General features: G+C 44.9%; 1 protein-coding gene across 2 annotated transcripts in view; it reads left to right on the forward strand.

Moving 5' to 3' along the window:
• The window catches only part of GMPR (guanosine monophosphate reductase), a 47,858-nt gene that overhangs the window by 19,792 nt on the left and 6,432 nt on the right, over positions 1 to 21,634 (forward strand). For both annotated transcript variants that reach the window (XM_065052384.1, XM_065052383.1), the window contains 3 exons: positions 117 to 223; positions 6,418 to 6,460; positions 12,628 to 12,787. In XM_065052384.1, the coding sequence (XP_064908456.1) occupies positions 117 to 223; positions 6,418 to 6,460; positions 12,628 to 12,787 (310 nt within the window). The remainder of the gene's footprint in view (positions 1 to 116; positions 224 to 6,417; positions 6,461 to 12,627; positions 12,788 to 21,634) is intronic.

Below are 21,634 nucleotides of genomic sequence, written 5' to 3' on the forward strand. Positions count from 1 at the left end.
TGAGGGAAACATAATACTGGTAGAAACACATTTTTTCCACAAGAGGAAGAAAACAAGCTGTATCTCTTCTGGCAGCTTAATGGGCTATGTTTTATTCCTTTCATTCTCTTGTCCAGGTTCCGTCTGTACCACTCGGATTAAGACGGGGGTGGGATATCCACAGCTAAGTGCTGTTATTGAGTGTGCAGACTCAGCACATGGCTTGAAAGGACATATCATCTCTGTAAGTAAATATCACCTACTCTCAGATTCCTACTGTGCAAATTGTTGTGGAATAGGTGAATCAAACAGTCCAATACCCTGCATGTTAAAGGCTATCCTGTCATCTCCAGCTGACCCCTATACTCCTGTTTGTGCCTTTGCAAAGCTGCTTCTTGCTCCCTGAATAGAGTAAGCTGTTATGTGAACAGAATAGGAAGCTTGATAGTGTTTTCACATTGAAGCAAATAGTCATTCCTACAAAAGATTTCTGAAAAGTGAGTGAAATGCAACATGGCTTTCCCCAGAGACTGGCACTGAAGGACAGTCAAGCAGTAGAAGGGAGTACAAGGTAAAACAATATGAGCTTATCTGTACCCTACTAGCTAGACTGATTCAGATAGCATCTTCACAGAGCTCTCTGTGCAGGGACAGGAGTTTTTCAGAGCTGGATCTGTAGAACACAGCTGGCACGTGAGCCACTTATGCTCTCACAAGGATCTGGGGGAATAATGGGCCTTTGGAGAAAAAAAGAGTATGTACCTGTATTGCCTGCTAATGGCAGCTTCCACTTCACCAGCAAGATCAGATTCACCTCGCATAGAAAAAGTAAATCTGCACACATGGCCTCAGACTGAGCTAGGCTGCAGCCTGCAGCTCCCAAAGCTCCTGTGTGCTCAGGTGTACCCAGCCAGTCAGTGTGCCACTGCCTGCATCAGGCTTGCACAGTCTCTGCAGGCTGGCTGTGAGGTACTCAGGGAGGTACAGGGGCTAACCAGTGTGCTGTGCTCACAGGTACTCTCACAGCCAGCAGCCTACCTCTGTGGTCCTAGAAGAGACTCCACACTGAGTTTTAGATCTACTGCCAAGTGAAATCACTGGAAAGCCTGGATTTGTTCAAACCAGTTGTGACTAGTATCTGTGTAAGGAAGGGGATGTGTTGTGTTGTGTTGTGTTGTGTTGTATTGTGTTGTGTTGTGTTGTGTTGTGTTGTTGAAGAAAGAGGGGAGAGGAGAACAAACTGTGGATAGGCAAATGGCTTGACTGTATTTCTTGGAGCTGTGGATATGATGGAGCAGGAGAACCAGTATATGTTACAGTCACATCTCTTTTGCTCTTTATTGTTAACGCATATGCATTCCCTCCTTTCCATGGCTCCCCTATTTGAATTTTGCAGAAAAAAAAGAAAAGCAGTCTGTGATTTTTATGACTTGGGCAGTATTACAAATGTTTATGCCTATAGCAGACAGCAGAACATGTGTGCAATAGAGCATGAAAGACTGACTCATTACTATGAAGGCTGGATATCTGTAGGTGTCATTCTAACAGTAGTGCTCAGAGACTTATCCTAGTTTTGCAATAATCGTTTTCTTCTAGCAGCTCTCAGAGGAATGTTATTATCCTGATTTTACAAGAAAACAGGGGGTGTGTATTTAGACTGTTGAAAAATCAGATGGTTCTGTACTATTCTTCATCTTCTTTGCTGCTTTGTGGATGTATCAGTTCCTGACCTGCTTAAATCATGTTGGCTCCAGTGAGCCCATGCCTATCAACCCCCTAGCCATTACAGGGGGAGCACAGGAGGGCAATTTAATACCTGTCTGCTACAACATCTGGGCCTTCAGGTGTAGCTGGGTCTCTAACACCACAGCAACTTCACTCTGTCACCCAAGCTAAGGAGACTAAAGCAAGGCTGAGGATATCATGCCTGAATTCTGCAGCATTCTGAGAGGTATTGGTATGTTGATTGGAGAAAGAAAAGGCTGGACTGAATGACCATGAGCCAGCACTGTGCCCTTGTGGCCAGGAAGGCCAATGGCATCCTGGGGTGTATTAGAAGGGGGGTGGCTAGTAGATCGAGAGAGGTCCTCCTTCCCCTCTACTCCGCCCTGGTGAGACCACATCTGGAATATTGTGTCCAGTTCTGGGCCCCTCAGTTCAAGAAGGACAGGGAACTGCTGGAGAGGGTCCAGTGTAGGGCAACGAAGATGATTAAGGGAGTGGAGCACCTCCCTTATGAAGAAAGGCTGAGGGAGCTGGGTCTCTTTAGTTTGGAGGAGACTAAGGGGGGACCTTATTAATGTTTATAAATATATAAAGGGTGAGTGCCATGAGGATGGTGCCAGGCTCTTCTCGGTGGCAAACAATGATAGGACAAGGGGTAATGGGATCAAGCTGGAACACAAGAGGTTCCGCTTAAATTTGAGAAAAAACTTCTTCTCAGTGAGGGTGACAGAGCACTGGAACAGGCTGCCCAGGGAGGTTGTGGAGTCTCCTCCTCTGGAGACATTCAAGACCTGCGTGGACATGTTCCTGTGCGACCTCACCTAGGCGTTCCTGCTCCAGCAGGGGGATTGGACTAGATGATCTTTTGAGGTCCCTTCCAATCCCAAACATACTGTGATACTGTGACTGTATGGTCATTGCCGGAGTAAGAGTATGACAAAAAAGAGGTATTCTCCTGAGGGAAAAACACCATGTGGGAGAAAGCCTAAGTATTTAATTTCGACTAGTGGCAACAAGTATGCATGGCATCCCTTAAAATGTCTCACTACTGTCATTATGTAGATTCAGGAAGGGGCATACCTTACCTGAGCCAAAGGAGACCCCTAAAGTCAGAGTATTAGCACATCTATGTCATTGCAGCAGGAGAAAATAGTTTTTTATTACATTGATATGGAAGTGGCAGGAAGGATATGGAAAGATTCAAAGCCTACCAACTATCTTCATGTAGACTATAGCTGATGGTGTGATATGGGTTAGTCCCTTGGGGCACTTTCTTACATCCACTTCTGTCTCATCCAGTACCTTCCATTGAATTGTTCCTCTTTTTTGTTGTCTCAGCTTAGGTGTGAAGGGAAAGGAGCCCCACTCATGAATGAGACAGTGATGGTGCTGAGCACAGTACAGGCACTACAAGGAACACAGCACACTGGAATCCCATTCTCCAGGAATTCTGCTAGGATGGCAGCACAATCTGGGATTTTAGACATGTTTTTATTGCTGAAGTGGTCATGTATGATTTTTGGAGCTGATACATTGACAAAGAAGGTGACAGTTTTTAGGCAAACATGATAGTCCAAGTGAACACCTGGTGTCTCTCTAGAGTTGCACGGAGAAAGTGGAGGTGAAATTGCGCTATTAATAGTTACTTTCCTCATGCTAAATTATCTTTAAGACTCAAAACTCACCTCAGAAATGAATCTTTCATGACTCGCTGAAAGAAGAGAGGAAAGCCTTGTCTAAGCTACAGGCACTGTTTCCCTCCTATGCTATTTGTCTGGGAGCCAATGGTCTCATTTTTCATTCCTGCTAATCCATTGGCCTCGGCAAGTTGCAGCAGCAAGTTACAGTGGAGAGACCATTTAGCAGGAGAGCTCCTTCAGAAACGCCCTACTTGAGATAAAGTTTCTATTTCTTGTAGGTCAGAGAACTACTTTGCTGGATAGAGAGGCAGTCACGTACTCTAGTAAGCCAGTAATGTGGGGAATGGAGAGCAGCCTTCCATGTGTCCTCTCTCATTTGGCTATCATTTGACAGAGATCTCTGTTTCCCCTTCACCCTGCCTGCATGATGGCCACCAGCTTTCAGTGGAAAGGATGACTAAGAGGTTCTTCACCCAGCTACTGCCATACCATCTCTTCCTCCAGGCAGAACACTTTCAACACAGACGTATACCCAGCATATGTAGTTCAGAATTAAGCACCATATGTATTGTTTCTACTGCTGTATATGCCACATACTTTATATATCTTCTGCATTAAAAATACTATATTTGCTAATACTGTAGAAAGGGCTGGTTATACAGTGTATTATTATAAAGGTTGCTTGAAACATATAGATCATAGTTACAAGCTTATTATAATTTGCATATAATATTGAATATTCAACCAGTTCATACTGGTTTTCCATACCATATTTCTTTTCCTCAGGCTAAATTTTGTTGTTAAATGGTTTATCTGTTCTGAGAACAAGACTGGGGAAAATAACATTATTTTAGTAACATTGAAATAATTATGTTGATTGGAAAGCTATTTTACTCTCTCCTCCAGCTTAGTACCCAGTTATCTCAGAATCATGCCCTCTACAGGCCCCAAGGCCAACCTTTCCAGTAGGCCTACTTCAGGATAGTGCCAGTTCTGCTGGATTCACAGGGTATTTGTGCACATACATTTCCCTTGGGCTCTGAGGTAAAGGCTGAGCCTGCAACAAGCTCCATGACAGTAGCCCACCAGTTGGACAAGTCATTTTGAGTCCACACCCAGGCCCCTCTTGGGACTAGCTGAATGCAACAGAAGCACAATCTTATGTTCTAGACAGAGTGCTTGATTTTTCACATGGAATTAAGTGGTTTAATACATAGAACTTTATTATATAGGATTTTCTGGCATTACTGCTTAGTATGTCCCCTTTTTGTTTCCCTTTCTGTGAATCATTAAAATTACCTGTTTATGTGAAGTCAGTGGACACATCTATGGATAAAGAAGTGCTGTGAATCATCATCATCAGTTCCTTTTAAATGGTAACTCATGAGCTTTTGGGAAGTCTCTTAATCTGCTCAGCATTTTGTAATTTGTTGACATTCAAAGTGATATTTTTTGAAGCTGATGATTAATGATTACACAGTAAGGCCTCCATCCTCATGGTACTTCTGAAAGCATGAAGCCTCCACCACTGCCACAACTGGCTTAATTATAAAAGTCAGACACTGAGCCACCCAATAAGAGCAGACTGAAACCCGTCTACCAGAGAACATTCGTAGCCAGCCTGTCTCAGTCAGACAGTAAGAGTCAGGCAAATTCCTGACACTACTCTTTGAAGATTGTTAGATCTCTCTACCTCAGGTCTTTCTCCCTTGACACGTGCACATACACTCACAGCCTCCTCCAGGCTCTGACAGACTTGTCAGAGGGAAAGAATCGCACAAGCATAGCCCTTAGCAGGAGAGATTCAGCTGTCAACCCAGCACCGCTTTCTGGAGCTGACAGCCAGGGTGTCTAGCTCAACAAAAGGCATAATATGCTAGAGGTTATCAGTAAAGGGAATAAAAGCCTTTAAAGTTCTACCACACACTATTTGCGGTGGGATGCCTTTTGAAAAGCCACTCACTTTTGGATCCAGCTGCTTAGTTTGTGTCTGAATCTTTTTCTGTGCACAGAAAGGTTCTATCACTCGGCTCTCCTGCCAGCTGCCTGCGAAAGCCATCTCTGGAATGGCTGATGGTGGGGGTGTCTGCCTGTGCTCAGCTGCAGGTCATACACAGGCATGTGTTTGTGCCAACAGGGAGGTGAGATAAAATAAAGTAGCCACACAAGTCTGGGGAGTAGCTTCAAACACAGGATAAGTGTTGTCAGTCTGTAGTGGACCCTGAGCGTCAAAGGAATGGGGAGCCCTCTTGGTACAATGGCTGTGTAGAGTAGAAGGATCTTTCCTCTGATGCTCAGACCTTTACAAACCTAAAGACCCCCAGCAAGTGATGAGTTCTGCTATGTGCCATCCCTTTTTTATAGCCCTGTCACACATACATAATTTCCCTCCCCTCAACTGAAACCTTGTGATCAGCCACTTCTTTACTATGCTCTGAAACTGAAACACACAGTTCTAAGATGTTAAAGATCTCAAAATGCTGTTTCTTAATCAAACCGATAGCAAAAATGGGGAGTATGAGAGATTCATTTTCGCTTAAGAAAGATTAGGTTACCCAATTTACTTAGAGATTATCAGATCAAAATCCAACATAGCTGATGGTATATTTCCTCACCCCTCCCACTGTGACCTTTTAATAGATTGTAAACTGCTGAGAAAGTGATTTTAGAAGTCTTTGGTGGTTTAAGGTAGGGGTTTGTGATACCTCTGCGTCACATAGCCTTTCATTAAAATGTCAGGGAATGATTCAGATCATCAGAGGAGTTTTTGTTTTCCACTTTATAGGATTTAGGAAATTGCAGTCAGGAATTTGCATTTCTGCTGTTATGAGTGGTATTATCAGTAGACTGATAGAGTAGAGTAAATGAGCCTAAAGAAGAAAAGCAATAGAAAGGACAATATGGATTCCTTAAAAACTCAGCCAAGATGATGTGTGCCAGTGGAGCACAGTCAGCTCTTGACATGCTGTTCCTTTGTTCAGGGGGCCATTCTGGGGCAGGTCTCAGAGCACCAGTGCTCATTTTGTCCCTGAGTGGGCTCGCTACCACTCACTGTCGCCTTTTCTTTGTGCAGGACGGAGGATGCAGCTGCCCAGGAGATGTCGCCAAAGCGTTTGGTAAGGACGGCGCGTGGTGCCACCCGTTACACCCCACACAGCTCCAGCACCGTCAGCAATGATGCAGGAGTCGATGTCACCCTGAGTGCCTAATCAGCAGTAGGTTACATTCGTTCCCGTGGGTGACTCCAGCGAAATTAATACACCAGACATGAATTTGCTCTTTGGACCAGGCAGTCCAAATTCTACAGCACAAAATGTACAGTGGTCAAAGTCCTATTTAGAAACTATCTGCCAGGTGTGCATGGGATACAGCCTCTGGGACAGTAATACAAAGAAAACCGATAAGAGTTTCTTCTGAGTAGGGTTCAAAGATGCCTGTAACATTGCCAGATGAGGCTGACCTGGGCCTTGAATGGACGAAGAGATGGTGGAATGTGTGTTGGACAGAAGAACAAAACAAAAAGGCAGGCCAGATCCCTGGAGATGTTCTTGGGATCAGCTGTCCACTTGAAGGGATGAAATTTTATTTATACTGTATCCCCTAGAGCTGAGCAGATATCTAAAACTTTGAGTTAATAATTAACAGATTTTGCTCTCATGCCAAGAGCTTCAGTGAATTGCACCCGTTCTTGCTAATAGAACAGAGAATTTAATCTGTAGGTGTTCTTTGTTGGGCATGAAAGTTACATTGGTGTGGGTGGTCAAGGTCAGGATTGCCACTTAGCCATAACCTTGCAGCAGTGTACATGAACCAGGTGCTAAACACATCCTGGACTGACAGGGTATTTAAAGGCCTCTGCAAAATGCCAGACCTGTTGGAGATGTCACAGTGAGATAGTACCTGGAATACAGTGGGAGAGCACAGTCTCATTGGGATTTCAGGGTGGTACAATACAAGAGCTAGCACATTATGCTTACAGCATGTCTGCTTGGCAGGAGGCTTTGCAAGTATGGAAAACAGGAGCAGGCCTAAACTCAGATTACAGGCCTGCCAAGAAAAACTCCGGGCCTCCTGGAAAGGTTGAAACCAAAATCTGTCTTCTAAGTTTGCAGACAGCTCCTCTTTTCAGACAGGTCAGATGACAAGGAAGGCTTAATTAGAGAATTCTAAGCATAGCTGTGGAGTGATTGCTACCAGCAAGGCATCTGCTTAGTCACAGGATTTCACAGCACCCTTGTATTACCCAGTGGGGAATGTGACATGGGGAATAGATACTTCCAGTTGGGGGATTCTGACATAGGTGAACAGTGGCATCCACCCTCTTTGACAACAAAGCTGTATTAAAAAAACACCCCACTCAGCCCAGCCCTTGCTGACATCATGCTGCCTGCAATGAGGCCTTTGTTCTGCCTGGCTTTTGCTGGCTCCATCACTTCGCTGATTATTGCTGGCATTGTTGTTGAGAGCTTGTGAACTGGGACTGTGACCTCACTGCATTCCCATCTGCCTGCACAGAAACCTGGCCTGTGGAAAAGGTCTTTCTTCAACAACAGTGTTTCCAGAAGTTAGAACAACAAGAACCAACTTCAAAGTGTTTGAAGTGTTTTCCTTTGTGACATTTATTGCAAGTCTGAAGGGTCCTTGTTGTCTCTTTGGGCTAACTGAACAGAAACTTGCATGAAACCTGTGAAAGGGCAGATTCTGGCCTTGCTGATTGTCAGGAGGTGCTGGGATTCACAGTGGTATGTGTTTGAAGGCTACCACGAGTTCTCCCTGGGACAGAGGAGCATCAGAAAGCTGAGATTATACAGGCAGTAGTTCTACCCTGACAGTAGGCCAGACAGATCAGTCTGACCCTTGTGTCACAGGTACAGGGCTGGAACTGATAGAGATTACCCTGAGGCAATAAATTTACCATATCTGGTTACATATAATTGAGATAGACGTACTGTCAACATCTGACTAGCTGGAGCCAGGTGTGCATTAGTTAAAGGTGGGTGGCAAAATAAGCTTCTAGATATTGTTATTATTATTGGTGTTTATTGAATGCTGTTGAGGTGATTAACTATGTAAGCCACGTAGAAGATAGCCTCCATGCCCAGCTTCTACAGGCCAAAGCCTCGATACCGATACTGAATTGTCTAGCACAGACCTCTGCACTTGCTGAGAGCCTCTTTGGGGCAAGGAGTTACATAAATATATTGGATAGCAGAAACTGTGCGTGAAAACACACAGATGTACAGTTTCACCTGAGGATAGGAGGCCTGGACATAGCATGGACACAAGGCACACAGAGGGGACTTTAGGTTAAAATGATTATGCTATCTGGTTTTGATGAGTCATTGTGAAGTCTTCACAAACGGGATGTTGATGTGTTCATTATAAAGCAGTGACACAAGAGCCATCTGAATCATAAAAAGTGTAAGGGAGTCCCAGATGTGAAGACTAGCATTGAAAAACGGCTGAAGATGTGACTGGAGGAGGCAAGTTCGTGGGCACAGAAGGAGTAGAGGGTACTGAGTGCAAGTGAGGAGTTGTGAAGAACCATGAAGGAGATGCTGAGAGGCTTTACAAGTGGCAGGTGACACCACTGACTGGTGTCAGGAGTCAGACAGGGCGTTTTGACAGGGGAAACAAGGTAGTCTAAAGTTGGGGGACAAAAATGCAGGAGTTACAGGTACTTTGGGAGAGATTGCTAGAATTCTGGAATGGCTGGATGGGAACTTTGGATGGATTTGGGAAACTGAAGATGTCGCTGCCATCCGGATATTGGAGATGATAGTGGAAAAGATGTAGGTTGATTAAGAAGAAAAGAGGGGTTTTGATGCAGAAATGAGAGAAAGCATCGAATAACTTTGTGTTGGGCTCTTGGATAGCTCACATAATTGCACCTTTGGAAAGGCTGATAATATGAACATGTTTCTGAGAATGCCCCAAAGAAGCACTACTGTCTCCTTTTTTAAAGATGATAAGTCAAAGCACAGAAATACTGAGTTCAGTTGCATGAGGTCACATACATTTTTGTGACACAGATAGGAACAGAATGTGCCTTTTGAATCCTATGCCAACATCTTAAACACAACACTGCTGCTCCTTACAGCAGTGGTGAGAAGAGATAGAGGAGCAGGGAAGTAAAAGAAAGGAAAAATTGAGTGGAAAGGTCAACTGGGGACATATACTGATTCCAAAATATATGTAACAGATCATACAGGCTTTTTTTTTTCATGTTTTCAATAGCTGTGTGTGTGCATCTGCTGTTGCAAATGCTCGCAGGCTCAGCCGGAGCACAGGTGAATGTTGATTCCAGGGTGAGCTGTGGTCCAGGCAAACTTACACTGCATCTGTCTGGAGGGCTGCTCAGGCTACAGATCCAAGCTGACTCCAGCTGAATTTGTGCAGAGCCTATCTGGTTATCGGTAACTTGTATTATCAGGTGTACAAAAGACGTCTGAGGGACTCCATCCAGATACAGCAGAAATGTGTGAGTGCTGCAAGATTGGGCTGACGTCAGCACACATGTTTTGTAATCACTTGAAAGAGAAGCCACTGAGAAGTGCTAATGAGCAAAATCAACCCATATGCAGCGAAGGCCTCCCCAGCATCAGTGCATTGAAGTGTCATTGTGTAGAGAGAGGACAGATCTACCAAACTCTGGGTGAGCTGTGATGCTTGTATGCAACACACCCCATCCCATCCTGTATTATCTGGGGGGCTGTTGCCAGGTGTTCCTGGTCTCCTACAATCTAAAATAATGGCACGCTGTCTATCTGTACTTGAAAATGAAAGACTGCAGGTGGGTGCTGCAAATGTCACATGGAACATCATGCAGAAATGAAGAAAGACCATGCTAAAAACCAGAGCTTCCTGGTTGGATGTTAACTGGTAGAAAAGCAGTGGAACAGACTTGAAACTTTCAGACATATTTGCAACACTGAAGCAGGGTGGAAAGTTCTGGAGAGCACTGGAAAAATATATCTAATGCAAGCTTGTCATTGCCGGAGCTGTAGGGCAGTAAGCATGTGTCATTCCAGTGTTTAGACATGCTGTGTCTGCTGTGACATGGCTGCTCTCTTCTGGAAGAGCTTGATGAATTATGTTGTAGTTTGCAGAAGTTACTCAAGTTGGATGTGTTTCAATCCTGTAATCCAAACATACTTGCTTTCCTCCCAAAATACGCAATCAAAAGAAAAATAATAAATAGACATTTAAGTGCACAGGAACCAAATTCTGTGATTCTGAAGTGTAGATTTCATGTGACTGTTTTGCATTAATAATTTGGAGACTATGAGACCCATAACCAGAGACAAGACTAGAACTGGGAATCGGGAGGATAGTATTGACAAAGCAAAGAGTCCAGTGTGTCCTTTGGCAAGCCTGTGACTTATTCAAAGCCCCTCCTTGAAACCTTGATCGCAAATCCGTCCCTCCTTCCTCATGTTTTCTTCTACCCATAAAGGGGACATAAACTAGACTTCCCAGGGCACTTATGTTTTGCAAAGGTGGAGCAAGATTGTGCCAGGCAACAACAGGAACTCCTCACCAGTAATTAAGAATGTCTTAAAAGAGGATGAGCGGTCCCTTCGTTTTTGGCAGGTTAATAGTAGTATCAGATGTGACTCAAACTGAGGCTTTAAAACTCAGCCACCTGAAACAAGAAAGCTCAGGAAAAATCTGCCAGGGAGCTGGCATGATAAGATGCCTGAATGGGTGCCTGGCTATAAATATTGCCTGTGATGTGCTCAGCAGTTTTGCACAAGCCTCATTTTTAATATCGCTTTACCACGGACATATTGTTCCTTTCAAACAACAACTGGGCAAAGGGAGGTGAGATCAGCAGAGCAGCTGGGTGCTCTGCTCCCAGGCGTCGCTGCTAGGTCTGCTCTTTGGCAAAGGGGTGGAAGGAGGGAACTGGCTTTTATAAACCAGTGTGCACTCCACAGTTGCCATGTATTCTGAGATCAAAATATTCCCAAATTCAGGTTTGTCTTCTCAACAGATGGCAGAAGCTGAGCAGACTGGATAATGATTTAACTTAGTCTTTGGATTTCAAGGTTATTGTTTGGATAGTGAAAGAGATCGGAGCAAATCCTAATTCCAGACTTTACCTAGCCTGGGATCTCCCCAGAGTTCGGACATGTTCATAACAGGGTGTGGTTAGTTTGGGCTCATCTGCTTTCTGTGAAGTGAGGTTTATAGCCCTGTTTTTTTGCCAGTTCTGTGAAGAAGCTGAGCAGAGGGGGGGCCTGTTCTGACACATAAACACTGAAGAAGCAGAGAGTCTGAACAGGAAAGTGCTTTGTTTCAGGGATGGGTCACCACAGGCTCATAAAAGAGTAAAAGCCAAACTTTTCCAAGCAAGACAAGATATGCCAGAATATCACAGCAAAAGCTGCTGGTGGAGTAGTTTCAGCCCAGCTGGAAATATTTGAAATCAGAGTAGAAAATCAAGAGTGATTCCAAAAACCGTCTTCCTGATCTTAGCTCCAGTGGAACTGACTTCATGAATTGCAAAGCCAAGGGAGATGGACAGACTGAACAGGTATTATTGAGTATTCAGTGTTGTTATTCAGTATCTGGAACATATTTAGGAGTTGTAGCTATGAGTTAGGCCTCCTTTGTGGTACACACTGAGTACCGCAGAACCCAGGGGTGATGGTCCTTAGCCCAGAGATTTTAAACAACAGGAACCAAATGCAGACCCATCCAGATCTCTTGGACAAGGGATCACGTAGACCTACACTGAATGCATGTGGCTGATGGCTTGTTTTATGTCAGTCTTGGAAGGAGTACATTATATTCATGAGTATGCCTTCCTTCAGGATACATTCCTACTCACAGCTTGTAGCCTAGAAAGGTCTTGAAGTAGCTGTCTTCTCTGTACAGCACTGAGCTCAAAAGGTCTTAGCCCTGGGAATTAGGGCTTATGAGTACTGCACTCACAACAGTAGTTAATAAGGAACTGTGCTCAGATACTGTATGAGTAAAGGGTTAAAATTGAATTTGAAAATAAAGCATGTGTGGTGGAGGGGAGTAATCTATATCTTTGTCATCACAACAGGAGAGGATTCTTTGCATTTTGAATACCAGAGAAATACAATTCAGCATGTGTCAGTTCTTCAGTAAAGCATTTATTGCAAGTTTGCTGCATGTATTACAGGAGGGGACTCTCTGTACGGAACTATTTAGGCCTGGCTATTGGTTTTGGAGGCCACTGTGTTCTTGCATTGTCTTTCAGCCTCTTCTCCCTTCCCTGCCTCCTTACCTGTCACTTTGCTGATCACAGGAGCCGGTGCTGATTTTGTCATGCTTGGAGGAATGTTTGCGGGCCATGACCAGTGTGCTGGAGAGATTATAGAAAAGAATGGCAAGAAGGTGAAACTCTTCTATGGAATGAGCTCTGATACAGCCATGAAGAAGCATTCAGGAGGTGTTGCTGAATACAGGTATGAATTCCACACAGGCTCAGTTGCAGTGAGCCGGCTATCCAGTAATTTCTGGAGCAGAACTGTGCAAAAGGCATCTGTTAGAAACAGGTCCATGCCTCTGTTCCCGTTTAGGAAGCTGTTACCAACACTTACGACAGCAGATTTGAGGGAGGGCTGACATCAAGGGGGAGACAGGGATAAGGAACTGGGGGTGACTATCAAGAGAGAGAGCAACCATATTCATGTGGTTGGAGCCAGTGCAACATTATGTCACTGCAGCACCAGTGGTCTGGGAAGTTGTTAGGCACTGTTCTGACTTATGGGTCTCTCGGAATGTGCATGAGTTAAATACTGGAACATGGCATACCAAACTGCAGTTTCTGGCTCTCTGCTTATCCAAGTTGGGTGTCCTGGTGGTTGGTGTATGGGTTCCTCCTGGTCCATATGCCCCCTTCTGTTTGCAAAAAGTGGATGCCTGGTCAATTGGCAAAGCTCAGCTAGGGTTTCCCCAGTAGGGAGTTCATTTAGAGCTGTAACACTAATGAGGGCAGTAGCCTCGAGTCCCATGTTTGTTGAGCAGTCTTCTTAGGCAGCAGAATCCTTCTGTACATATTTCCCACCCCTTTTTGGGTAACAGAGCACCAGAGTAGCTCCAATTCATGCAGCATGTGAGAGCTTAGGTTTTAAGCTAAAATCTTCAGCAGGGGAGAGGGGAAGACAGGCCTTGCAAAGGAATCTCTTGTCCATTGCTATTTTACTCCAGAATGCACTGAGAATTTTGACTTTTTGACAAAAGAGATGACTCGAGAAAACCTCTCTCTCTTATTAGTGGCAGGTACCATCACTGCCTGTAGCATGGTTCATGTATACTTTGTTAGAGAATGTTTCCTGTCTTACAGTATACACTGGTTTATTGAGGGGTCCCTTTTGATTCTTCTCCTCTTTTGAGGTAGCTTGAGACTCTGGTCCCATCTGATAAGCTGCTGTTTGTTTGGGTCTTGGAGCCAGTGATCTTACCTACTGTTCAGATATTCAGGATTGATGGGTTTTCTTGCCCTTGTTCTGCTACAACTACTCCAGCATGTGGGTTCATCCCAGTATGTCCAGCTGCTGCCGTGAGTAAGAGGTGCAGCACTGTGAAAGTGACAGTGCAGAATGTGAAGTGGAATGGAATCCACAAAACAAAACGCAACTCACACTTTGACACAGAGGCATGCTGATAGACAGAACCATGGCAATCCCATACATCATGCTAGATAGAAGGCATCTTTGATCCTGCCTCTTGTCCTTCACCCTGACATTGGCTCTTGTCGTGGTCTTTGTCTGAGATTTCTGAAGAGTTAAAATGTACCATAAAAATGTTCACTAGTTCACCTAGCACTTTACAAAGTGGTAAGACTTGTCGCTTTTGGCCTAAATTCCCCCAGGTATTTATTATGAGCACCTAGACTGCAATAATTGCTGGAGACTAAGGAAGGCTAGTGGTAGATGTTGTGCAGGAGAGAAGCCTTTAGCTTTCCTGATCTGGCAGAAAACCTAGGCTCATTGAAAGAGAAGCCTATGTGAAAATGGGGAAACTGAGAGCTTGTGGACGCCACACTTAACTGATAGTCTGTGCCTACTAGACACAGTCTGGTTCAATACTACTTTCTGAGGATGAGTCCTGAGGAAAAGAAAATCAGTTGGACATAGGGATGAGACATGATAGTAAAGAGTTTTTCAAGGACAAAAAAGCTTGTGATGAGTTTTGTCAAGATCTAACATTCTCACCTTCATGATGACTGAAGTCTTTTTGCATATCTCTCAGCTCACTTGTAGAAAAGGATCGAGTGGTCACTTCCTCTCCTCCTTGTGTTGATGATACCCCTTGGCCATCTTCTGCAACACGAGTAGTCCTTCTTGTGACTCTCTTACAACCAGCAACTGATGCTGACATGGGCTCACCATCTCTTGATTTATTTCCAGAGTCTAAATGACTGTCACCAGCATTGGCATAATTACAGTGGCTGCTGTGGTTGCAGCAGCAGCAGTGGTGCACAGTGTGGGGGTGGTACAGTAGTTGCCTTGTTAGTCTTTGAGGCTGGAGAAGCAACAATGTGTGCAGTTGGGGGGGCAGTGACTTTGGCAGCTTTGCTCTGTGTGGGAGCTGCAGGTGCCTTGGCAGTTGCTGAGGCTGAAGAAGCAGCAGTCGGGGGGGCAGTGGCTATGGGCACTGTAGCCGTAGCTTTTGCTGCCTTGCTCTGTGTGGAGCCGCCAACTGTGTGTCTTGCTGAGGCTTCAGCAGATGCCACGTAAGTCCCAGGAGTAAAAAAAGACACAATCCTCTTTAACCTCGTCTCTCTTATCACTAGCACGAACTGACACACATTCAGCAAACCTGACAATACCAACAAAGTACGATCAAAGCTCCAGGGGTATTCAAAGCTCTCAAAAACATCTGTAATCTGTCCCAATGTAAAAGGAAAAGGTATTGTTAGTCAGCTTTTCTATAGATTGGCTCATCCAATTAGAAAACACATAGGTGTATTTCTCTTTAATCTCTACTGGAGGTTTCTCTAGATACAACAATAATGTGTATAAATTCATTATCAGTGCCAAGCCACACAGTAAAATTGTCACCATTGTCCAGTTTCCAGATGTAATAAAATGCATGAACCTATTAGTGAAATATGCCCAGCACAAATAAGGTACTGCAGAACACACTGTGGAGAGTAACTGACACAGCTTAGGCCACAGCATCTTTAAACCAATGTAATTCAATCTACTTTAATACTACTAGATAATGTCCAAAGCACACAGACCTGTATCTCAACCCTATGAGTTGGCACTGTGCCAAGAAAATTCAAAGTACATCACAGCAGCAAGAACACCAAAATCTCCAAATTTTACCCCTTCTTGTGCCAGATTTTAATGCTTTTGAGCCCCACATTGGACGCCAATCAATCTGTCAGTGTTTACTGCAGGGTGACAATAAACCATGGCAGATGCTCTCTCTTAACTGGGCCCCCCACCCACCCAGCCCTCCACACCAAGGAAAGAGAATAGGAGGAAAAGAGAAGAGAGAGACTTGCAAGTTGGAAAAAAGTTTAAAAATGCTTTACTAATGGTACTAATAAAATAGAGAAAATAATACAAAATATACAAAACAAATCTTGAGTTTCCTGGGGCAGCTCAGCCAGCTCCAGCAGCTGCAGGGCAGGCACTCAGAAGTCCTGGGCTGGACTCTGCAGCAGACCGGAACTGGATTCAGGGATTCAGGGTCTGGAGCCAGGCCTCAGATCACAGAGACAGCAGGCAGGGTCCTCTTCAGGTGCCAGCCACAGTCAAAGAGAGCGAGACCCTTGGGACCTCCCACTTTTATGTATGACATGGATGGAATGGAATACTCAGTCAATTTTAGTCACCTGTTCTCTTCACCCCTCCTTGCAAATATGCCCCTCTCACTTATGAGATGTGCATTTTTATCAGTGACCTTGCATACCATTTACGTTTTCAGCTCCTGTCTGCAAACACATGCATTCAAATTCAGAAAACTGCAGTTACTTAGAAGAACTTAGCTGAAAGGAATATTCACTAAAAGAGAAACTGGTCTTGTTTTCAACAAAACCAGGACACCAGTAGATTGCTTAGGGAAGCAACCTGTGTGACTGGCTCCCCACCTGGCTGGCTTGCAAAGCTCTTTTGGCACTGTAGGCTGTGCTTTTGTTTTCAAGCACAAGTGCTTATTTGCAGAAGAAAGAGCTGCACAGGAATCTATCTGCATCTGAGACAAGCTTAAACAGTGCACCAGAAAGATGTGCTCCATACGTCTGAGCTTTGATTCCCTCTGGCTTCATATGCCAGTTCCCAGAAGCAGTGCACAGTTTTGGGACCTTTTTTGTCCCCCAGCGAAATCTGCTTGTCATCAAAACCTCTGAACAAATGGTCTGAGTAGATAGTGCTGGTAGTTACCTCATAATTTAAAAGTGGCAACTGCCAGTGACATAGAGGTGCTGGCAACCTTTTATCTGTATTACGATAACTCACTGTCCCATGCTACCCTCTGCTTGTGTCAGCTGGAGCGATGGAAAGGCCTGATGCTGGTCAGGCAGGCGGTTAATGGCAGCTCCATGACAGAACACAGAGCAGCACAAGCATGCTGCATGGATCTCTGTGCAGCATAGTCATTTAGGGCCTGGCCACCACAGAGCTAGTGAAAGTTGCAAGAAAGGTTTGAGAAAGCTTGCTGTCCAGTGGGCCAAAGGACTAAGGCAGCTATTAAGCTCTGCTCCACCTAGTTAGCTGTCTGTGTGATCTGGCAACAAAATTTTTAGCCAGCAGAAGAATTAGTTGACACAGGTCCTCCTTAAAAATGAGATATAGTACAAGTCTTATGTCTTGTAGGAATAAAGGATGTACAGAAAGGTGCTGTATTTGGCTCAGTCTAGACGCTTTCAATTCCTTTTTGACAATGCTACACAAATTCTGCTTTTTTCATAGCTGTGTTTTTATTTGCATCCTGGTGTTAGAGTCCCCTGGGGATGAAGTTCTGAAACCTCAGCAACAAGGCAGTGGGAGCACCATCTGAAATTTTTAGTCCCTCTTGAGTTACTGCCGTTTTGTGCCACTAAAATGTAACGTGGAAGGAGCCCCAGTCTGCAGCTCGCTACAACAGCTCCAGGTGTTAAATCTGTGAGTCTTGGTTGTTAACTGTGAGGGAGCTGATTCTCATCTTGTTCATGTTGCACCACAACTCAGAGCTGACCATACCAGCCTTAGTCTTGGTCTTGCTTGGCCTGTCCCAGCACAATGAGTGTCACTGTAGTGTAAAAATAGCAACAGTTGGTTATGCAGCACTGTAAATGTGCTGGGCATTGAAGGGACAATTGGAAAGAGGGCAAGGCTTGGCTTTTAATTACTCTTGTAGGAAAAGCTACATGAAATTTAGTCACTCACTAGTTTAGCTTACAGCAAACTTGAACCAAAAGGATTCTAACTCAGCATTTTAAATGCTGCATACCCCAAATGGGTCAAGTCAGTGAAGCTTCTCTATGTGCATTTTAAAAGCCCAGCTGTAAATCTGTATTGGTGACCCCAATAAGCTGTTTTGCCTTTGGAAGAGCCCGAGCACTCACAATGTTTTATTCAAACAGTGGGGAGCGCAGTGTGGTCAGCCCCCCGCAGAATCAGACAGCTTGTCACTTAACTTCCTCTTCTCAAAATTACACATTTTGGCTGGAGACTCTGAGCCTCCAGAAAACAGTTGAATTAAAATTGACATGCTGTAGCCTAAAATTGAGGTGGCTGTAGCAGGGAATAAAGTCATGAGAGTAATTGTTTTTGTAATGAATATGTCAAGTTGATCCCATTTAATTTTGTATGAAATCTGTGTACCCAGTTTCATTACTTTTATGTCATTTATGTATTGGTTTATTTTTACCTCCTTCCATGAGGAACACAGATCAGAGCTGGGAATTTCTGGAAGGCAATTATTAAGCTGCTTTTATGGGAGAAAAGAAAGAAGGCAAGCAGGAACAGAGACCACAGGCAGTATTGTTCAGTTAGAGCCAATTTGCTTTTGTTAACCCTTCTGAGATTTCACAGGTTTTGTGTGAACACCACAGTTCTGCTGTGGTCACTCAGCAATTCACAGTTGCTACTGAGTTTTGGCACTTCATAGTAGCTGTAGGGTAGAATTTGTGCCACAGAGGCAGAATAGCACCAGCAGCTGGCTGCTACTTACTGTCTTTTTCTGTGTCCCAAATGATGGCCTGGAAGACCTGCCCCCAATTTCTGCCACTTCGTAAATGCTCCACTTCCATGGTTGCCTCAGGCCAGGGCAGCCTGACCCCTCGCTCCTGACTCACATTTGGTGGGCTCACAGAGCATAATCCCAGGGCTTCACCCCATCCACCCTACCAGGATTCCCACCCACTACGCACATCTCTCCATGCCAGCAGCAGGCTTGAGCTGGCCAGGAGTTACGTGGCACACTGCAGATTGGACCCTGAGTGAAAAATCTAAAGCAAATAGTTCTTCCTTTCTGGTCACCATTCCCTGGCTAGTGAGAGACAGAGAATCTTTGCTGAGAGCATGTGAACACACCTTTCCCAGCTGTTGGAAGTCCCAGTTGTTCCATCTTCACCTTTCTTTTCTGAGAAAAGATTCATTTTGGGTCATAACTCCAGGAGAGATGTCAGAGCTGCAAATCCCTCAACAGTTTCTGCCGACTTGCTGATGCAGCCCTCTGCCAAATGTGCCAGCTTTTGTGACACCCCTTGTAATCCATGCACAGCCAGCACACAGGCATTTGTTACTGGCAAAACAGTCTTGACATGGGGATTTTTTGCTTAGTTTCCTTTATTGCCAACTCACACAAACTTCAAATCACTGGATAATTAAATGCATAAGCAAACGCCTTTCTTCCCCCTCTTCCAGAATCCACTTAAGCCAGACACCTCTCTTCGCCCCTCTATCTCTCAGCTACCCTTTTACCGCAGGTCACACTCTGTCCCAGTTCCTCCAGTGAGGAAGGGAGTGGCACAAGACATAGTGGTCACATGTGTAGTGGTTTCTGTCTGCCACTCTTTCTTACTGTGCCTGCTCATCATGGGTCACCCCTGCTTTGGCATGGATCACCCAGAGACTATTACTACTGTCCCTTTGGGAGTGCACACCTTTGGCATGGAGCACCTCCTTTTGGGAATGCATCTCCAGCTGCATGTCTCTTCAAGTGTGTCTCCTCTCCCAGTGGCTGCTGCTATTTCTTAAATACACTTGAGCAGAGGTGTTATGTGCTTCCCCTGACTGGCTGAAGTCTTGGTGGTTCACACCGTTATCAGAGCCAGGTGGAACTGTCTCTGTGACTGTCATGAAGCAGATCACAGCCTTCTCCCACACAGGTCATGCCGGCAGCCAAACTCTACCATATATGCCCAGCACCGCACCCATATGTGTAACCATTGGGTGCTTATATGTAAATTAACTGTGTGCCCATGCATTAACAAGTTGGGCACACGTGTGTGTGTACTAACAAGTTGCTTGGGCATAAGTTATATATGGGCATGAACTAATTGCATGCTTAGGCAACAGTTAACTGGGCACTTATGCATGGATTTGTTCAGTGCTCATGCATGAATTTGGCAGTCACACAAGAATGCAGTAAGCCCAGCAATTTATGGCCTATACGGCACTCCTCACCTCTGCAAAGCACATATCTTTGAATGTTAATCCATTGTGAACCCTTTCAACATCCTCACAATCTTAATGTACATAAGTTATAAACTCCACTCTTCCTCCCTTTGGACCAGACAGTAGGGATTCATCTTGCGACAGTACACTTACTGAAGTGTCACTCCTCCAGCGTGGGCACCACATTACAGGGGTTAACATCACAGTTTAGTTATATACTTATCACAGACCCCACCCCTGGACCAGACTACATCTTTGTGGCTCTGTGCTGGACTCTCTGCAGCAGTTCCCTGTCCTTGAACTGAGGGGCCCAGAGCTGGACACAGTATTCCAGATGGGGTCTCACCAGGCCAGAGTAGAGGGGGAGGAGGAGAACCTCTCTTGACCTACTAACCACCCCCCTTCTAATACACCCCAGGGTGCCATTGGCCTTCCTGGCCACAAGGGCACAGTGCTGGCTCATGGCCATCCTGCTGTTCACCAGGACCCCCAGGTCCATTTCCCTTACACTGCTCTCCAACAGGTCATTCCCCAGCTTATACTGGAACCTGGGGTTGTTCCTGCCCAGATGCAGGACTCTACACTTGCCCTTGTTATATTTCATTAAATTTTTCCCCGTCCAACTCTCCAGCCTGTCCAGGTCCCGCTGGATGGCAGCACAGCCTTCTGGCCTGTCAGCCACTCCTCCCAGCTTCGTGTCATCAGCAAACTTGCTGACAGTGCACTGTCACAGTTGCTTAACTCACAGCTCTGTTATTTCTGTCCCGCTTCCATCCTATACTACTCCTTTTCCATCTGGAACATCTTTTATTCCCAATGTGTAGGGTGGGAGCATGGAGAACTTTCAGCCCTTTTTGACACTTTTTTTCAAGGATGAACTTAAAACTGAACTCTCAGCATTTTCTGTGAAGTTAAGCTCACACCTCTCTTCCAGCATGCTTCCCCTGGTATGGTATATATAGGTCACTCCTTGATCAGCAGGACATCACACCAGCTTAGATGATACCAGAAGAGCAGTAGCAGCTGTCTAGCTCTCAGAGCTTTGGGGCTGTGACATTAGTGTTCACCACTTTTGTAGGTTTTGGTCTCCAAAGCCAAAAGTGGCATCCCACAAATTCCAGCTTCCTAACACCACCACGGCCACTACAGGGACATCTTCCAGGGGCAGTGGCTGTAAGTGTTCCACATTTCTGTAATTCTTCTCTGAAAAAAGGACCTCCAAGTGTTTGTACTTTTGGGAGCAATGATGTTCCCATCTCTGGAGGTCTGCTGAACCACTGTAACTGCGTCTGCTTATGTTTGCAATCAGCTCCCTGATATCAAAACACTGTAACTTAAAGCCCCACATGCTGCTTGTGCATGAATTAACGGGGCATTCAAGTTTGAACACATGAGGCATTCATGCATAAATTAATTGGACACTCATGCATGAGCTGAATGGGCAGTCATGCACGAATGCAGTAAACCCTGCTTTTCTTGCCCAATACAGCATGCAGAACTCTTCAGACAGCAGGATCTGGTGGATAAAATTTGCACTGGATTCCCCAATTCCCAGATGTGTGATGTCTCTCAGTCTCACAGGAAGGTTTCCAGAGGCCAAGCAGAACCTCCCAACTTTGACTGGAGGAGGTGGGCATGGCCAAAAACCAAGCTGCAGAATGGTAGTTTCATTACTCTTGTGTTGTTTTGTGGTCC

This window comes from Columba livia, chromosome 2 (genome assembly GCF_036013475.1).
Source record: "Columba livia isolate bColLiv1 breed racing homer chromosome 2, bColLiv1.pat.W.v2, whole genome shotgun sequence".
NCBI lineage: Eukaryota > Metazoa > Chordata > Aves > Columbiformes > Columbidae > Columba > Columba livia.